The sequence below is a fragment of the Alosa sapidissima genome, chromosome 1, assembly GCF_018492685.1.
Source record: "Alosa sapidissima isolate fAloSap1 chromosome 1, fAloSap1.pri, whole genome shotgun sequence".
NCBI classification, from domain to species: domain Eukaryota; kingdom Metazoa; phylum Chordata; class Actinopteri; order Clupeiformes; family Clupeidae; genus Alosa; species Alosa sapidissima.
The window spans coordinates 55,798,931-55,819,822 of NC_055957.1; the positions used below are offsets into that span (position 1 = coordinate 55,798,931).

Here is a 20,892-nt window from a genome sequence, read left to right on the forward strand (position 1 = left end):
AACTTGCAAGTGGGATATTCTTCCTACAGGCAGTAGGGGCGGGCGAGAGAGCCTTCATTCGCCCTGTAATGAGTCATTTAGCCATAATACCGACTTACGAACATGATTAATTAACACGAAAACGTTGCCTGGTGTCCTTTTAACTTATGTTTGAAACGGTAGGCTAGGTATTTCTATTATCTAGATCTAGGTATTTCTAGGATGAAATGTGCAGTTTTACTAGAAAATACGGTAATTTCCATGGACTTTGTGATTAAGAAATGAAACATGTTTTAAACGCTGACGTCGATGTGCGTCACATGCTGCCAAGAAGCCTTCGGTTATGCCAGTTTTCAGTAGACATAGGGCTTACCGAAAACAATAGCAGCAAAATCAAAACATACTGGCAATGCTGACTGTAGGAATATCCACCAGAGCACTTGTCTCTAAACTGAAAGGTGAAGTGCCCACTAATACTTTTATTGTATTTGTGAACAAATAAACATTTTGAGTGTATAGAGGAAATCTCAGATCATTTGTTTCGACTCAAGAAAAAGGGTAGCAAAAACTTTTTGCATGTTGACCAAAGTTCAAGTCAATCCTGGGGTACTTTCCCAAATCCACTCCCTATCTCTCTGGTCTACTGTGCACTATCCTGGCAAGAACCCAGGTTGATGTCGCTGCTCTTCTCCTATATGTACGGGGCTATAGTGGTTTAATTAATTGACTTTATGTAATGCCGTGGTTGTGATAATGGTGAAAACATTTTAAAGTATGAATTTGTTATGAATGTTGATGTAATGAACCTTTAAATTAGTGTCAGATCTCAAATCTACCACATTTTCACAATCCACCTGTATATTCTGTTCGTCCACTGATACAGATTCCCCAAAGCTGAAAATAGAAAAACGACAATGCAACCACTTCTGTAAGAACAAGGAGCAGTGTGGTCATGACTGTTGTGAGTTCACTGATTGTGCAGCTTCTGAATGCATTATACTTTATATATTAATTTGTGTTTATTCATTTGCACTTTTCCTCTCATTTAGGTAAAGTGGGTGTGCAGGTTGTACTAAAAAGAACAGTAAAACCAGTATTGCACTTTTCATCTTACCTCAGAGACCTTGTGAGCAGAAATGAGACATTCATGGAAACTCCCGTCAAACGTTTAAAGGTATGTTTATTCAGAGAGCTCCATCTGGAGACTCTGAATGCAACTCTGTGATGATATAAACAGTTCGTAAAGCATTAATGTGACAAGGGAACTCATGGAGGGAAAGCATAATCCTAACCCTAAGATTTTAGAGACCAAACCAGGGCCATTTTCAGAGGACAAAAACACAATACCTGCTCTCACATCTGGCTAATGCAGGAAAACCCAGGTGAACCACAGTACACAGGTGAGACAGGCAGAGGGATATGAGAGGTGGGGACAGTGTTACCTGGGCTGGTACTTATATATACATACTATACTTACATATAGTGTTTTTCCTACAAGTGGAACACAACGTACGGTACACAATTTTTTGCATTTCCATTGGTAGAATTTATGAAAACAACTGACCCTACCGTACCATTTTTTGGCACCCTTCCGTTGGGGTATGTAACAACACGTTATGTAATAACACCGCATTATGTAATAACTCGACAAAATGTAATACATTTTCATGTCATTATGTAATAACTGCCGCATTATGTAATAATCTGCTGCATTATGTAATAAACTGCTTGAATGCAATATGTAATACATTTTGGCGCATTATGTAATAAGTTATTACATATTGAACTTAGTCCCGCCCACAACATTTGAGGTCGGGAAGTTCGGTCTGGCATTGCTCCATTGTGGAGCAAGTATGCTCGCCCTAGATCGGGTGGACCAATCAAATCGCCTGGTCTGGATAGCGCCTGGTCTATCACGTCATCTGAACACGCTTAGATTAGGCTTATGTTTGAAACAAAAACGCTGTGGCTAGAAGGATACATGACTTTTAAGACCCCATATGGAAAATGCATATTATTTAATGAGGTTTTATCACTAAAAACAATTATTTCTGAAAACTTTGGCCAAAGTTGACATGTAGGAAAACTCGTGGTTTCACTTTAATCAAGGGAAAACAGCGCTGTTGCATTGCGACATTTAACAACATTGCGACATTGTTAAGGCATTTGTGGAGAAGAAGGATGGTTCTTGTGTTTTCTTCCTACACCTCACGGTAAGCTATTTCGTTGCTCTGATTGGTTAGGTCTATCCAATTGAGTGCAGAGGCATTCCCCCCCTGTATCGGTTGAAACACGCCCCATAATTATGTCCCAATGGAGCAGTATCAGACTCATATTCTGACTAGAATTGAGTATGACTACGTCAGACTAACATATTGCGGTTGTTTTTACAAAATGCAGGTGCTGTGGAAAAAAAATGGGCGAAAATGTAATAATATGGTGCATTATGTAATAACCAACCAAAATTGACATCTTCATTGATAAGAACAGCATAACAATGTGTATTTTAATCAAAATTCATTGTAATCATAGGCAAGGAGTTGAAAGTGTTCAAATGTAGGCTATGGCCTATTTCTTTACACAAAGGCCAACTGACTGTCATTAGCTCTAAATGAAGAAATAAAGCAATAGTGCTATTGAGGAAGAAACGTGAAAGAAAGCACAGTGAGTGAACATTATCTTAAACCTCAACTTTTCTCATTTTTCCGACAACATATAAGTCCATTGCTCCGAAGCCTAATTAATCCGACCATTGCATTTTTGACAAGTGTCGGGAATAGGCTTGGGTAGCCTACCAAAAATTCCATCTTGTGCACACAAGGCTTAAGTTAAAGAATACAAATGCCTGTGTCCCCGTGTTTTGCCTGTAGTTATATAGCCTTGCTATATAGCCCTAAGTTTGTGCCTGTGAGGAGGTGACTTCCCCCTCCTCACGTGCTACGCTGGGAACTCTTTATCGAGTAGCGATGGTTTGATACTTTCCGCGGCAGATTTGATTTTCTGCCTGCGCGGGGAGGAGACACAGAGACTCGGTTCACAAGCACACACACACAAACCTCACCGGAATGTTTATGGACATTGTTGTGATTATGGACGGTGATTGAATGACTGTGGGATTGGGGAAAGACAACGGGGAAGTGTTTGAACTTTGGGGGGAGGAGTCGGGAAATGTTTGTTGCTCTAACACCATTAGGGAAGCAGTGCGCTTTTGGCGTTTTCAAACACAGAGCCCGCGATAGCTAAACACATTCACTAATCATTTTCCCCCCGTCATACTTTGCAACAAAACACCATCGCCAACATATAGTGTAGGTACCCACTACCATGTTTTATCATGACCGCCGTGCAGCGAAGCAGCGGTCATATAGGTTTAGTCAGATTTTTTTTTTTTTCTTTTTTTTTTTTCGTCAAGGATTCCCGGGACACTGAAAGACCGGGGTAGACGAAACTTGGTGGGCATGTAACCCCATATGTATAGCATGGAACCATCGTTTTTCATTTTGATCTGTAGCCCCCCCGCTGGACTGCACCCTACGAAAGGAGGGTAGGGCAGACACAGTTTTCTGTGAATATCTCGAGAACTGTAAGGTTTAGGAGGACCATTTTTTTTTTGTATGTAGATCTCAAGGGGCCATGTCAACCCATTCCATAACCACTCATTTCATGTATAGCGCCACCTAGTTAAACACAAAAAAGTAAAAATGAGGTGTTCGCAGGTATCTGTGACCTAACATAGTTAAAACTGCACGAAATTGGAAGTGTAGGATCATTATGACACCCTCTGAATGCACGCCAAGTTTCGTGGAATTTCGTTCATGGGGGGGCCACACAATAAATTAATTTATGTTACTATACACCAACTGGCCTGTAGGTGGCCGGAGACAGTTTTCTGTGAATATCTCGAGAACCGTAGGGCCTAGGAGGTCCACCTTTGGCATGTAGACTGCAATTTGTTTAATAATTATTGGCCAGATGTAGGATAGGATACCTGAAATGCACTAATTAAAGCCCACAGCATATAATACCACCAAAGCGTGTTGAGTCCTAATAATAATAGCGGCTTATTGTTACGTGGTAGCAAAACATGTTATCAAAGAAATAGACGTAATGTAGGAATGCACACAGATATATTGCAACAGGTAGGCTAATGGTGTAGGCCTATCTGACGAAGACCTGAGTGGTTGGAATGTCATACTTGTACACTGGGCGCAAAGAAGACTAAGAAGACACATTTTTACCTTTGCAACTGTCAAAGAAATCCCATGAACATGGGAAGGCCTAGGGTAGCCTATACTGTACATCAGATGGCCTAAAGATTAGGCCCCTCTGCATAGCATTCAGTGATTTGCATGCAGTAATTTCAACACTGACCTTGATCTAGCCTAGTTTGCCTATTTAAAGCTACTTTATTGCCAAAACTACACATTGTAAATGAACTATAACAAACAATAAAGGACTTAATCACACAAAGTAGGCCTACTATTTTACTGACAATAAAAATGATAATTATGTAGGAAGTTTAGAACCCAGAGTTGACCTGCACACTACAAAAGTGCACCGAATTCAACACAAATGATTCAATACACTTGGAGGAGGTATGAGTCCTTTTCCAGATATCTTAGGATTTCGCCGTAGTATTGTTTCAGTATCAAGCATCGTGATATTTATGGCAGGTATCGTATCGAAGTCATAATTTTGGTATCGTGACAACACTAGCGGCGGTCATATTTTGTACCGCTCTGCGGTACATCTAGTGTACACACGTTTCGCCAGTATTTCCCTCACCTAGTTTCAAACACAAACCTCAAAACACTCACCCATTTCTCAGCTCCAGCCTCTCCATAGCAAAAGCGCGCTTGCCGCTTGAGTGTTTTTCTACCTGCCGTCGGAAGCACGGTCACAAGCATTCTACTCGGGTAGGGGGATCAGATCTATTTTGGTTTATTATGAATGTTTATTTTTCTTTTTGGGATTATGTGATGATATTATGTGGGTGAGGGAACATTGTTATTATGTTTACTTTGATTTCTTTATTGTTATGGCCATTGTAAATACTTTATTTGGGGGGATGATTACTGTTTTTTTAAATGGTATGGGCCGGTCGTTTCTGATTGGTCCAAGCTTAGGGTAACAGGTAGGGTTATATGGGGGTACCTCAGTCTGTGTAGGGAGAGCGACAGGAGAGGAGCTATGTGCCGTGATGCTGTAAGTTCCTGCTATTCTTTGCCAATGCCTTTTTTGTTTGCTTTGCAAGACTATGCTCAGCCGTATGCACCGGGTCTAGTAGCTAGCATTAACAGCGTCTATTATTACTTTTGACACTTTTTGGACATTTATTACATTTTTTCTTAGTTTGGTTAGTTTGTTGGCGTTTGGCACTATTGGACAATTTTGGACTATTTTTAAAATAAAAACAAAGAACTATTTTTGGACACTGTTGCCCCTTGCCTCTTTCACCTTCAACTGTCCAGTCTGGCCTCACCCGCACACGGGGTACCGCTTGCCCCCTTACAGTGCCGATATGACCATGTTCCCCCTATTGCGTTCGTTTACGTTTTGTGAATGAGCCTCTGCTGTGCTGTTCGTTTTAAGGATCTCTATAAAACACTGAATTGCCACCCTATCAACAATAAAGTGATTCTTGATCAGTGGTTGTTTTGATTGGTGGTGTAGGGGAGAACAGTGTTAGCACGTTTTTATATTACAGGATTCAATATTATAGCACTGTCATGATGCCAAATTACTACTGCAGCCTGGGCCTAGGCCTACGTTACTGTACTTATTTTTCTGACTGTGTCAGCCAGCTCACTCTGAACTTAAATTGCTAATAGGCCTAAACTGGTCGCTGGTTTGTTGAGAGACCACACCTTTCCATTAATCTTATTTGCATAGTTACTTTAAGCGCAATCCATGTCAAAAGAAAGTGCGCATCTGTGTGCATTTCACTGTTGCGTTCATTTAATTGGCCATTACCAATTCAGCGATCTATAAACATATGTGGTATCAAAATGTAAAGTCGTCAGGGCATCATTATTGCGAATATGGGAACAGACTATTTCTATCTGAACAAACTGATCAACATCTTGGACAATGAGTGTCATTCACTCCACAGCACTATTGTAAAGCAGAAGAGCCTGATCAGCTGGAGACTTCGCTCACTGCCTTGCACAACAGACAGACTGAGGAAGTCATTTGTCCCCAGGGCCATTGAACTGTTCAATGCTTCACTTAAGGGAAGAGGAGAGAGAGAGACTTCTCTGCATAGTCTGTCTGCCTCTTCACCCTCTCCATGTTTGTGTACTGTCTGTCCACTAGCCACTTTTTACCACTGTCTTTCTGCCTCACTGTTTGTGTGCTATATTAGCACATATGCACAACCCCTCCCTCCATGCCACAGCCGAATTGTGGCCACACTTATACCTTTTCTTAATATAGTTATATATATATATATAGATATAGATATAGATATAGTTTTTTCTATAGTTTTTTCTTATATTACCTTGCCTACTCGCTGATATGTCCATATTTATTTTATGCTGGTCTCTAGACTCATTTGAAACATCACCATGACACTCACTCACATGGAGCACCTTACCTTACCTTACTATGCACAGAGTAGGCTCAGTAGGACTACTAGGCTCAGTCCCTGCCTCAGTCATTGCAAGTGCCTCTTGATTAATCACCCACTATAGAGCTGGTAAGTCCCGCCCTTTCTGCTATCCCCGCTGGACCTCTAGATTGAAAAATCGTTAATGCAAGTAAATGTGAGAATAATAATAATTATTTTCTGGTCCTGTTTGAATTTTGCCATGAATGTGAACATATGTTGTCTGTGAATTTTTAATATCAATTTATTTTCGTGTAAAGAATGCTACAATTGAGCGGGTAGAAGTTTGATGCGGTTAAACTTTGTGTGAGAGCACTTTGTGGACTACAACTTTCCGCTAGACGACTGTCACAGTCCGGCCCAGAATCCCCACTTAGTCTGTGATCTGTCATGCCTCTGCTGTCCCTGGACTCCATTTCAGGTTTTCCCTCTGTCCAGGCTCCTAGTTGACTGACAGGGGAGCTGCCCAATCATCAGTGCTTGCACTGTCACACCTGTTGCCACTCTCCTTGTCAGCCATAGCATTTAAGCAGTGCCAGGAGAAACACTCTTTGTCACGTCTTTCACAGTGGATTCTCGCTTATGCTCATGCTCTTTTGGATTACTGTTTTTTGACCTAAGCCTGCTTTTTGGACTTGGACTCAACCCTTTTGGAAACCTTTGCTTGGACCTTGCGTTCTTTTGTTGCCAACCTATGCCTGTTCAACCACGTGAGTCTCGCCTAGCCCCTTTGATTCATCTGCCTGTGTTTTTCTTGGCCTACTCGTGTATAGTGATGGGTAAATGAAGCCTCGAGCGCTACTCGACACATTTCCCTAATGTGCCGAGTAAATGTGCCGAAGCTTCGAAACATGGAAGACAAGGAAAACACAGCGACATCTGGTGGTTTGCATAAATTATCGCAGCCACGAACTATTGAAAAGAATGCTTACAACGTTCAACACAATGCCAAAGCTTCGAAATGTTCTCATTCATTACATTAAAAGTGTTGCAAGAAATTTGCATTTCTGTTTGTCTCAATTCAATACAATAAAATATGATTGTTGCCATTATTGTTAAGCCTACATAGAAATTATTAGCCTGTATTGCTTTTAAATTACATGATTGAAGTTGAGACAAGATTGCAACACAGACACGTTTTAATGTCATTTTTCTAAATGGCAAAGCTTTAGGCTAGGCCTAGGCTATTTCTTCTTTATTTCTATGTGCATGATATATTATGGACATTTTCCGGAAAGAAAAGAACGTAAATTCCCAAACAGAGAAAGCATCCTATATAAAACAGGGCTACCCACAAATTTCGCCTGACTCTTGCAATATAACACAACTCATTCTGACACTAGAGCGGGTTCCCTGGTTCGCGCAATTCAAAGTGGGTGTGTGTCCCAAACGAAGCTTCAGACGTCACACTCACAAACCGAGGCCTCGTTTGTCATCAGTCACGTGATTTTTATGGAAACAACAAGCCTCGAACCGGGGCTTCATCTGCCACGCCCCTTTCTGCTCGACACAAGCTCCGAAGCCTCGCTTCATTGGGCACATCACTACTTGTGTACCGAACTCTGCCTGTTTTTGCCACCTTGGATTTTTGACTGAACTTTGCCTGTACTGTTGCCTGTGTTTCTTCCTGTGTACTGAACTCTGCCTGTTTTTGCCACCTTGGATTTTTGACTTAACCTTGCCTGTACTGCTGCCTGTGTTTTTGCCTGCCAATCTGTGTACCGAACTGTGCCTTTCTTGCCACTTTGGATTTTGACTGAAACCTGCCTGTACCTCTGTCGTTTTTGGATTTTTTTGAGTTTGCACTGTTTTGTCAAGTCACTCTGCCTGGCTGCCGATTCCTGTGTTCTGTCATTAAAACCCACTAAATATACTCTCTGCTTCCTGAGTCTGCTTTTGGTTCCACAGTAACTCACCTGGCCTCACCGGCCCTGACAACGACAGCTAACTAGTTTCCCATAACAACCATCAGTTGGTCAAGATGTAGAGGGTAGTAATAAGATCGACTTTGAACACAGTGAACCATACAACTTTACAATCACACTGTATCATAGTGTTAATGTGTTGAGTGAAGCTAGACATGTTTCGAATATTTTTGTTACCATGTGTGTTTATTCCTGCCGTTACAAAAAATAGCATCTCCGCTAATGTTGGCGTTTAGAGCTAGCTAGCTCTATTGTGATGTCATCAGCCCAATGTTAAGTCTATGGGGAAATTTTGAGTAGTTTTTAATCTTAAGTAAGACCTACGCAACGCAGTTTGAATGAAGTTTCTACGTTAAGCGGTTGAAGCTGCATTAACTGCGTTAGAAGAAGAATAAGCATAATGCAGATATAGTTGCAATAGTGATGCTAGGGTACATATGTTGGTTGTTATGCCAAAGTAAGTGGTTGCTATGCTGGTTGCTTGGGTAATCCTGTTGGTTGCTATGGTGGTTGCTAGGTTGACATTGTGGTGGTTGCTAGGCTGTTGCTAGGGTATTTGACATGGTTGCTAGGCTGTTGCCAGGTTAGTTGTGGTGGTTGCTATGCTGGTTGCTAGGTTAAACTCATTGGTTGCTATATTGTTTGCTAGGTTGTAACTGTGGAAGTGGTTGCTAGGCTGTTGCTAGGGTATTTGACATGGTTGCTAGGCTATTGCTAGGGTAATTGAGGTGGTTGCTAGGTTAGTTGTGGTGGTTGCTATGCTGGTTGCTAGGTTAAACTCATTGTTTGCTAGGTTGTAACTGTGGAAATGGTTGCTAGGCTGTTGCTAAGGTATTTGACATGGTTGCTAGGCTGTTGCTAGGGTACTTGAGGTGGTTGCTAGGCTGTTGCTAGGTTAGTTGTGGTGGGTGCTATGCTGGTTGCTAGGTAAAACTCATTAGTTGCTAGGTTGTAACTGGAAGTGGTTGCTAGGCTGTTGCTAAGGTATTTGACATGGTTGCTAGGCTGTTGCTAGGCTGTTGCTAGGTTAGTTGTGGTGGGTGCTATGCTGGTTGCTAAGTAAAACTCATTGGTTGCTATGTTGGTTGCTAGGTAGTAACTGTGGAAGTTGTTGCTAGGCTGTTGCTAGGGTATTTGACATGGTTGCTAGGGTAATTGAGGTGGTTGCTAGGTTAGTTGTGGTGGTTGCTATGCTGGTTGCTAGGTTAAACTCATTGGTTGCTATATTGTTTGCTAGGTTGTAACTGTGGAAGTGGTTGCTAGGCTGTTGCTAAGGTATTTAACATGGTTGCTAGGCTGTTGCTAGGGTACTTGAGGTGGTTGCTATATTGGTTGCTAGGTAGATGAGTTGAAATGACTGAACAGTTAAATAGGTGGATAGTTTAAATGGTTAAATTGTTTATCAGTGAATTATTGTGGTGAGGAAGCACTGTAATTTTCATGTACAATTCTAGGACAATTAGAAAAAAGGTCTAGTACATTAAGAATAAGTGCATCCGTGAGTGCTGTTTTTTAAACAATTGAGAGTCAGTTCTAGTCAGGTGGTAAAATCAGCAGTGCTAAGATCAGCAAGACTAGTTGTAAGTAGTGCTACGAGAGTAGATGTTCTCTGAAAAGCTGGGTCTTCAGGAGTTTTTTGAAGATGGAGAGGGATGTCCCTGCTCTAGTAAGAACTGGTAGTGAGTTCCACCAACGAGGAACAACAGATGAAAAAAGTTTGGATTGGCCTGAGCTTACCAGTGGCAGAGCTAGATGTCATTTGTCTGTGGAGCGCAACGATCTGGAGGTAGCATATGCCAGTATGAGGGCATTCAAGTAAGTGGGAGCAGAACCAGAGACTACTTTGTAGGCAAGCGTTAGAGACTTGAATTTGATGCAAGCAGCCATAGGTAGCCAGTGTAACTGGATGAGCAGCGGGGTAACATGCTCTTTAGGGTTGGTTGTAGACCAGACACGCTGCTGCGTTCTGAATCATCTGAAGGGGTTTCACTGTGCTGGTTGGGAGACCTGTCAGGAGGGCGTTCTAGTAGTCAAGTCGTGAGATGACTATTGCCTGTACCAGGAGTTGGGCAGTGTCTTGAGTCAAGTAAGTCCTGATTTTCTGTATGTTGTAAAGTGCGAAACGGCACGACCGGGTGACCGAGGCAACATGATCGGAGAAGGTTAGTTGGTTGTCAAGAACGACTCCTAAATTTGTTGCAGTCCTGGTAGGCGCAGACAGGGAGTCGATGTTCATGTCATAATTTATGGTAGGTTTAGCTGGGAGGATCAGCAGTTCAGTTTTTGAGAGGTTTAGCTGGAAATGTTGTGCCTTTATCCATGTAGATATGTCTGAGAGGCAATCCGAGATCTGTGCCGAGACCAGGGGTTCATCAGGTGGAATGGACAGATAGAGCTGTGTGTCGTCTGCATAGCATTGGTATGAGAAGCCATGCGAACGGATAATCTGTCCCAAGGAGGTTGTGTAGATAGCAAACAGAAGGGGGCACTGAGCCCTGGGGGACCCCTGTGGTGAGCTGTCCAAATGAACGTCCTGTGAGGTAGGATTCAAACCAGGAGAGAGCAGAGCCGTTTATTCGTTTATGGTATTCAAGCATCTTCTTTTTCTTTCTTTTCTGTTGATAGCAATACCATGTACTCCTTTGGGGATATTGTTTTTTGTAAGCCCCTTTTTGAAATGTATAGGTTTGTGTAATACCTGTAAGTGTTCTCTTAATTGAGTGACTAGTGGGGCTCTTAGGCCCAATCATACCAATCGACATCACATGGTATGTCAGTTGATTGTAAGGCCTACATATATATCCTTTCACCAAATGTGTCCATCATTTGCCTGAAGAAGACCCAGCAGGGTTGAAACGTTGCAATAAATAATTGGGAGTCAATAGCAGTGTTGCGGACATTATATTTTTTCAAATGGTATACAAGCATGACATTTGGCACAGATACTCTTTAAGGGTCACTTTTTGGGAAAAATGCGTTGGCCACCCAGAAATTCAACATGGCGGCCATTTTTCAAGATGGCAGCTATTTCTGTCAAATGCTCATTATGTCAATTGTTCAAACAGAGTAGACATAACATTTTATGAAAATACTCTCTTAAGAATGTTTTTTTGGAAAACGGTGCTTGTCCCTCATTCAAGATGGCAACAATTTTTTAAGACGGCTGCCATTTCTCTTGAATCCTTACATCATTTTTTTTTCAAATGGTGATGCTATCATCAAATTTGGTACAAATATTCTTCAAGGAACGTTCTCATGGAAAAATATGTGTGCCACTCAAAAATTCAAGATGGCAACCATTTTCAAGATGGCCACCATTTCTGTCATAGCTCAATGTAATGTGTTAGGAAGGTTTTGTTTAATAGAGTGAACATCATTACACAACCAGGACACACTGGTGACTTCACTGCTGTGGTACTTAGCATGAGGTTCAGTGTCTGCTGATTTAGTTTTACTTATACTGTAGCTCTTGACTTGTAGTAATAGTATAGCTAAGTTTAGTGTCCCAAATGCTGTCATGGCAGCGGAGAATCTGTCCAAGGGAGAGGATGTACAGGATGAAGAGGAGAAGGGCCAAGAACTGAACCCTGGGGAACACCATGAGTGACAGGGGTGGTGGAGACATTTCAGTTGTTTATGGAGATGTAACTTGTCTGTCAGAAAGATAAGATGTGAACCAGGTGAGGGGTGTAGTCAGCAGAAAGAAGGATGTTATTAGTGATTTTTGGTGCTGTGTTTGGAGCGGAAGCTGGATTGAAATGGTCCATAGAGTTGAGGTGGGTTTGAAGTTGGGTAGCAACAGCTCGTTCCAGGGTTTTGGACTGAAAATGGAGGTTTGAGATGGGCCAGTAGTTGTTGGGGATGTCTGGGTCAAGACCAGTTTCTTTCAGTATGGGGTGTTGGCAGCAAGCTTGAGGGGGGAAGGGGACAATGCCAGAGGCCAGAGAGGAGTTGATGATGTTGGTGATGAGTGGGAAAAGTGAAGGGAGGCAGGCCTTGGCAAGAAGAGTTGGAGGAGGGGGGGTAGAGGTCCAGGGGTGAAGGAGGATGAGCAGTGAACCAATTGATTATAGATGTTGTCAATCTTGGGTTTGAAGAAGGAAAGGAAGGAATCACATGTGGAGGTGGTGGATATCATGTCATTGGATATCATGTCACTCGGTTTCAGGAGTTTGTTGATGGTGGAGAAGAGGGTCTTGGGACTGTTGGAGCCGGATTGGATGACAGAGGAGTAGTGGGAGGCGTGGCCATCTTTGTACATATTTGTATGGGGAGGTGGGTCCAAAAATTGGACTTAACATTAACATGAATATTTGTGCCATATTTTCTGTATCACTATTTGGAAACAGCGGCAATAAACTAAGGGCAGGAATGGCAATCATCTTCAAAAATGGTTTCCATCCTGAATTTTTACTGGCCACTTCCTTTTTCTAACAGTAGACTTTCCTCTCTGTGGACTGCATCTTGCTGTGGTATAGAGGCTTGTGTACTCCAATGAACCTGAGAGCTATGCCGGCAGGGATTTTATATCCCTGGCCAGTTTAGCCGGACAGGTCAAAGGAGAGGAGGCAGACAAAGCAGACATTATGACTATTTGACAGAAATGGTGGCCATTTTGAAAATGGTCGTCATCCTGAATTTTTGAGTGGCACATACCTTTTTTCAAAAGAGTGTTCCTTGAAGAGTATTTCTGCCTAATTTTATGCTTGCATCACCATTTGAAAAATTGAAATAATTAATATTCGACAAGAACGGTGGCCATCTTTAAAAATTGCGGCCATCTTGAATTTTTGAGGGACAACTTTTTCCATTAACATGTCCGTTAGAGAGTATTTGTGTCAACTGTTACGCTTGGATCACTGTTTGAATAATTGATATAATAGGCATTGAATAGCAATGGCGGCCATCTTGAAAAATGGCCGCCATATTGAATTTGAGTGGCCAACGCCTTTTTCCAAAATAGTGGCTCTTAGTGAGTATCTGTGCCAAATTTCATGCTTGTATACCAAAGTGAACGATTTTTTACTAATCTGCTGCACTACTATAGGTGTTCCGATAGGTGTTCTGCACTACTATAGGTGTTCCGAAATATGCTCATATCTCAGCAAAACTTTGATATATCAAATCCAAACTTGGTACAGGGGCTAAGTAATTGATTGAGAGGACGCACAAAAAATGGGCATCATTTGGCCTCTAGAGGACACTGCAATAAACAGTAATGCCTTTTAGCAAATAGCCGTTGATTTGTTTGTCTTGAAAATAAAATTCTGCATCCAGGGGGCTAATGCACAAAACTAGGATAAGGTATTAAGCCGGGATATCTTGGTGGATAGCTGGCTTGATGAATCCGTGTCTGTTCATCCTGGCTTGGTCTTTGTGCAACCAATTAAGCCTGTACGCAGTACACAATGGAAATATTACTTAATCAACAAAATAATATTGCATCATTTATTAAGTATTAACAATAATTTATAAACATATTTTAGATATAGACTTATTTACTATGAACAAACCATTTATAACTGTGTCAACACATGCTTTACTGATGATAAATTATGTATGAACAAGAAATTACCAATGATGAACAAACCATTAACTAATAAGTAACAAAGGCTTAATAAATGATGAATTGTGTGTAGTTATTATAAAGTGTTACCAAATAATCTTATAAGAAAGCTCAAAGTAAGTATCTTTATACTAAAAGCAATACTAACTAGATTTTTTTATCTTAATATACTGTAGGTTATAACACTTGGTAAGATATACTTTTTTGCAGTGATAAATTACACACGTGACAAATTTTGTCCATTCGTCACAAAAGTTACTTCTTGCTATTTTGATTTACGAAGGCATTCACCTAATGCAGCCAATCAAAATGGACAGTGACGCTGCCAAACAGGAAGTGAGGTTATATATAATCCATTCTTTGACCAATTGCCATGAAACTTGTTGTGAGTGCTTGCTACCTCACTATTTCCATGGCAACAACATCCAACTAGACTGCTAGCCCCCCCATTACATATTTAACATATTTAATGTTTTTTTTCTCATTGTCTGTTTTGTTAACCATCTTGTTTTAGATGAGAATGCACCACAGGAGTGAAACAGCAAAAGTACAACAGTACATTTTGCCCGCTGCCTCAAGGTAAAATTGCCCTCTGTTGGGACCATTGTTGTGATGCACTGAAAATATGAAGTTGTATAACACATGAAGTTATGGACTTTATAAACTAAACATTTCCATATGGTTTCTAACTTTCGAAACAAGCAAGTGAAAATAATATATTGCTCACATTGATTGTTGTACTCGATTTTTACTGATTGTTTTTTTTTTTTTTTTAAAGATCTGACCAGAAACATGGATGCACTGAAATTAGATCCCAGGCTGTAGACTTTTCAGAGGACTTTCTTTCAGCAGAAAATATGTTTCATCTTGAACTCCACCAAGGTATGTGGGTAATATGAACCTCTAACAATGTGTCGGGGGGGAAATAATCTAATAACAGTAGTTGTAATGGTAGTAGGTAAAAGATTGGTGAGATCGGGAAATGACCATGGGCTGGAACCGAACCCCAGTCCCATCATTTAAAATGATGTTGAGTAGGTGGAATACAAGAATAAAACAGGTGATGAAATGGAAAAAAATAGAGATCTTGAGATAACCGTACCAATAATAATAATGACAATAACAATAGACACATAGATAGAGGTACATGACTATGCCAAATAGTTTTTAAGCAAAGTTTTAAAATGACCAAAGAAAACCAAAAAATCAATTCCAAGGGTGTGTTGCATGCACTGCAAAAACTGCTTATCTAATAAAATCTAACCAGGATTATAAATCTTATATCAAAATAAAAAAAAATAGTTTGTATTGTTTTTAGTATAAATAGACCTAGCGCTTTCTTGTGAAATCATTTGACTTAATTTAAGAAAAGTTTGGCTCATTTTAAGACATGTCATCCTGAAAACAAGCAATTTTTTCTGCTAGTGCATTAAGGAAAATTGTCCTAAAAACAAGCAAATTTCAAAGTGTTCGTCAAAATCATTTTTTGCAGTATGGTTTTCCAGGATGATGGAGCATAGAGGTTAAAAGCAGTTTTACTCAGCACAGTATGAGCTTGGGGGACCTTCAATAACAGCCTGCTATTGAGTCTTGTAAGGGCTGGAATATCAGTCTAATAAGGATGAGCGATGTGCAGTACAGTGTCCTGAGGGACATAGGATTACCCTTCACTAGCCTGTTCGGCTGCTTACATAGGAACAGTGGAGCTGATTGTGGCAGATGTCTCATTGGATATCAAATCTGGCAAAGGTACATGGAGTACTCCAGAATTTAGCTGCACATACTGTACAGTGGGCATTACTTTGAAATGGCCACTTCTGTTGCGCATCTGTGTGAAACTTTAGTACCACTTTCAGCCACTGTGCGTCGCTCTGCCACTCTACGTCACTTTGTCAGTAGCCTGCCTGCCGCCCCTTCTGAAAAAGTAGGAGGCTACCTTTAAACATAATTGTTGCCGAGAGGAATCCCAGCCTACGAGAATTCAATAACAAAATAAATCATGCATAATTAAAAATGACCTTGATTTAGGCTACCACACAGTGGTTGACGAAAATCGAAATCTGCTTTTGATAGCCTACCGGTGCCGCTCCACAAAACGAAAAAATATCTTAATTAGCTGTCTACGTTATTGTGTGTTGGGGGTAACGCGTTACAAAGTACAATTCAAATTTCAGTAATTCGTTACAGTTACTGAATAACTGTAACGTCCATTCCTGCGTTACTCTTGATATCTCTAATATATTGACTTATTGTTTCCATAGGCATGCAGTGATTGCTTATTGAAAATATACATTAGCCTAGACACATTATTTCATTGTAGAGATATGCGCAGGATAGAACACACATTCTCTCCTTGCACCGCTCTCCCTCAAACAGGTTGGCTTCAGCCCACACCTCCCCTAGGCAAATCAAAACCGTGTCTTCAAGAACCCGCTTCATTGTTTTAAATAACGTTGTTTGTTGCACACGCAATCTCCAGTGGTTCACTTTTACTTGCGCAGCAGACGCGCAGATTGGATGAGCGCTGACACCACTACCCCCTAATTGCATGTCTCTTTATTTGATAACAGTAAATTAAGAAATATTCTCTAATCAGGAATATGTTTAGTTTATTTTTATTTCGGTCCGCAGTTCCATAAGCTACCATTCAATTGCAGCACATTATCCGCGGACTAGCAATCTCCTCGTCGAGGAGGTCCTATAAGCCTGCAGATCATAGACAGAGAAAGCATGCTCTGGGAACAGAGCACAGTTGCCTGCCTAGTGTAACCATGGGTATGTCTACATGGAAAATGTCTTAGTGCGCTTCGGGGGTGGCTGCACCCCCACTTCCAATGTCACTGGCTGCCTGATAGGTGAAGAGAACAAGAAATGGAGAAACATCAACGCAGTGCCTTGGTAGGCCTAATGTTATTAGGTTGGATTTTGTAGTTAGGCTACTGCAAATATAACACCCTCGTTTCTATGAAACTGGAAACAACTGAACCAGGAGACTTTGTCACAAGACAAAACAGATGTCTCAAAGCCCATTAGATTAACGTGAGCCTACTGTGGTTTAGATTTGTATGGCAGTAAGACAAATATTTGGTTAGACTAGGCTAGCTAACTTTACACTGACACAACGTAACAATGCTCTGAAGTCGCCGTCAACATGAAATCCAAAACTTTTTGATCACCAAGTTTAAATTTCCAGGTCAACCACAAATAATTCTGATTCTTTTTAATATCATCCAATAACTAATTCACTCGGCTTACTTAGCAACACCATTGAACACCACTTAAAAGTTTAACGAAGAGTTGCCATATTGCTGCTACTGTGCTGAAGAGATGTGGACAGGGCACGCCCAATGAAAATAAATTAACGCAACACAACACAGACCCCGCTTCTCTCGCGTCAGTCACTGAAATGAACGCAACACAGAACCCACTTACCTCACGGCAGTCACTGACAGTAGAATAAATGCATGGGAAAAAAAACACTTCGATGATAAGCGCAGCGCAGCATAAGTTTTGTGACGTTGTTTGTTAGTGTAACCTCATGTATGAAAACTAGTATTGCCAGGCAATACTAGCCTACTTTGAAAAGTAGTATTGCCGTGGCAATACTGGTGACGGTGGCCATGTCCTGAAGTAGCCTAAAGCATGTAGGCTAATGATTCCTAAAACATATACAAAGTCCATTCTGTGCCTATTGAAATTTGGGTATATTGTGTTAACTGTAACCCACCCTCTGAAACCTTTCGTGACACATAGAAAATGCTTTTTAATGAACCTGACGTGTTCTTCTCAGGGCTAGTCTAGCAACTCTCCGTTGGCTTGTGAGCTTGAAAAATTAAACTTCTATCAGGCCAATCAAATCGTGTATAGAGTCGTTAGGCGGGCTTAACATAATGATTGATGGCAGAGTTACAACGGTTTGGCTTGAATTTCCTGCTACTTGAAAACAAAGAAGATGGATGTTGCTGTTGGCGAACAGTGTGACACGAGATAAGCTTTTTTAAGTTGGCAAAAGTTTGAACTAGCCAACTAGCTCCGCTGGTGGAAAAACGCATGGGACTCATAGCGCTGTGCTCTGTTTTTTATGGAAGTTGCATAAATCCACGTCGTTCTATTAAATGTCGTTTCATAATTAAATAGCCTTCAAATAGGTTGAAGCTTAGCTTTGCTACCAACGTGCACACGCATGCATTGAATAAACGCCCATACCACGACTTAATTCTATGCCTCTATGCTTAATAACAGCAAACAAGTATTTCCTACTAATTGCAGAAATGTTTGTTTTCTTTTTCTGTCCGCCTTGATCAATTGAGCAGCAAATTATCAGACGATGGCCCGGGGAATAATTTCACTCTGCAGACCAGGGGTGCCTGCAGGAATTAATGCTATGGTACGCACACCCATCACCCCCCCCCCCCCCCCCCCCCTTTAGCTTTGTTGCCTCCATCCTTTCTGTTTTCGTTGTTTAAACTTGTGATATCCATGATGAGTATTGAGTTAGTGAATTAGCTCAACATTGTGTGCTGATAACCATATAGAAAGCCGAGTAAAAGAAAACAAGTAGCCTATGCGTGCCTGCGTGCATATTCTCTCCTGCTCAAACATGTGTGCGCGTTAATTTTGATAAGTGTTCACTAACTTTATTTAATAGAAAATTGTAAATAGCCTGATGGCATGCAACTAATGGGATACTGTGCATAGTTGGAAAGGTATGGTAGGCCAATATGGTGTGAATATACACACACACACAAGATAAATTTTCTCTCGTTGTTGAGTGATGGTACGCACAGTGCGTACGGACGTACACCTGCAGGCGCGCCTGCTGCAGACCATTGTCCACATTGCGGACCGCGGCCCATAGTTTGACAAATGGTGACCTGCATGCTGCCGTATTAAGGCATTTTTACGGTGTGTTTAGCCGGGTTTTTGCGTGGAAGGCTCTGTAATCTGACACCCTATTCAACGAAGTTAAACTGAAAGAGCGTGCCGTTTACAGACACCAGAATGAACGAGTTCGTAACGTTCATCAGGCAGTAGTAGGCTAATACAGTAGCCTACGTTCAGTTCACGTTCGCTGAGTTCAATGAACGTGTTCAGGCACAACACTGGGGAGGGGGGTAGCTGAAAGTTGACATCTGCCCTGACTGAATACTGATGAATAATGAAGCCGAGGCCCACTTGTGGCGCCGCAGTGAGTTTGTGGGCTACCGTTGCATTGTGGGAAATGGAGTATTGGTGTGTGCAAAACAGCAGCCGGCGGCTGTGGCCTGCGGGCCGGTTCTAATACTAATCAAATATCATCCCGGGGGCCGTAGATAATTCATTCGCGGGCCGGATCCTTGACTTGGACATGTCTGTTTTATCCAATTCGAAGAGTAACACAGAGACATTTTACAATATGCTTGTCACTGCTCTTAACGCATTAGGTCTGGATGTAGCACTGATCCGTGGCCAGGCATATGATGGGGCAAGAACCATGTCTGGCCACTTATCTGGCTTGCAGACAAGAGTGAAACAGCAGTGCCCTCAGAAAGCTTTCTAAGTTCATTGCTGTGCGCACAGCTTAAAGCTGCAGTTGGCAAGTCTGACAGATTGAGGGGACTTGAATTTTGAATGTTTGCCACTCTCATGCCTCTCCCCCACTGCCAAAGAGCACCCTTTCATCAAGTTTGTGCTCGTCAGTGCGCACCAGACTGATTGACAGTCAGATCTCACACAGCCCTGCTCTGATTGGACCAGAAGAACCGGGAGCTGTGGATTTTTGCAAAACAAATAACAGGCTCTAGGTAGAGGTAGAAGTGCAGTTTTTTTTCTAAAACCAGCTGATTTATGTTGTTCTGTCGGAGCATAGTGTTGGTTTCAGTGAATATGATCCAAAAAAAATATTGCCAACTGCAGCTTTAAATCTCATCCTTCTAGATGCAGCATGCTCGTTGTGCAGCGCAAAACTTTTTTTTGGCACACTTGAATTGCTGTACTGCTTTCTGACCTCCAGCCTCCCGTGATTTAAGATTCTAGAGGAGGAACATGCCAGCATGCAACTGGAGGGAACTGTACTGACCCTAAAAAGTCTGTCAGACAGCAGTAGGGTTGGGCACCGAAACACGGTTCTAATATGGCACCGGTGCCGGCGCAAACGGGAGTAACTGCATCGAATAACAACGTGGATTTCGGTGTGTCATTTCGTTCGGTGCTTAAATCGTCTTTTTTTATTTTTTATACGAGGCATCACTGCATGTCATGCGCCATCTCTAACGTCTTGCTTTGATAGCAGCACATCCAGATACAGTTAGATAACATAAACACTGGATGTATAAACCAGAGGGGTGCACCACATAGGCGAGTGGACAGTGTTTGACAGCTTGCGTGAGCCCAAGTAGCTTACTTTAAAGATTTCACGAGCTCCTGTCAAAATCTAGCAGTGGGCCTAACTACACACAAGCAAAAGGCTATGAAACAACATCAACAGTATACGTTACACAATATCCTTGCTAATGCGCTAACTGGCATTTATTTGAACTGTTATCAGCAAAGTTGTAAGGTGAAAACTTACATTTCACTATTTCACAGTGTGTTCTAAACAACACAATGGCATGATATTAATCTTTCATGTGCATGAGGCCCATATAGCATCACAATGAATATGAAGATCATGTTAAAAGTTAGCTGGCAAAAACATAAACAGGTTACATACCTGATGTCACTGAGCTGTCAAAGAGGCTACGGAACCATCTCCGTACATTATCGCTAATTAAACTCAGCTGACTGGTGTTATAGCCATAGTTGCTGTTAAAATGGCTACTACTAGCACTGGGAAT

The 20,892-nt window shown here is 41.5% G+C and overlaps 1 protein-coding gene across 1 annotated transcript in view; it reads left to right on the forward strand.

Moving 5' to 3' along the window:
• Positions 1-20,892, forward strand: part of hfm1 (helicase for meiosis 1) — a 361,977-nt gene that overhangs the window by 273,822 nt on the left and 67,263 nt on the right. Inside the window, exons 29-32 of the mRNA XM_042091457.1 lie at positions 863-940; positions 1,029-1,153; positions 14,592-14,656; positions 14,856-14,959. Coding sequence (XP_041947391.1) covers positions 863-940; positions 1,029-1,153; positions 14,592-14,656; positions 14,856-14,959 — 372 coding nt within the window. The remainder of the gene's footprint in view (positions 1-862; positions 941-1,028; positions 1,154-14,591; positions 14,657-14,855; positions 14,960-20,892) is intronic.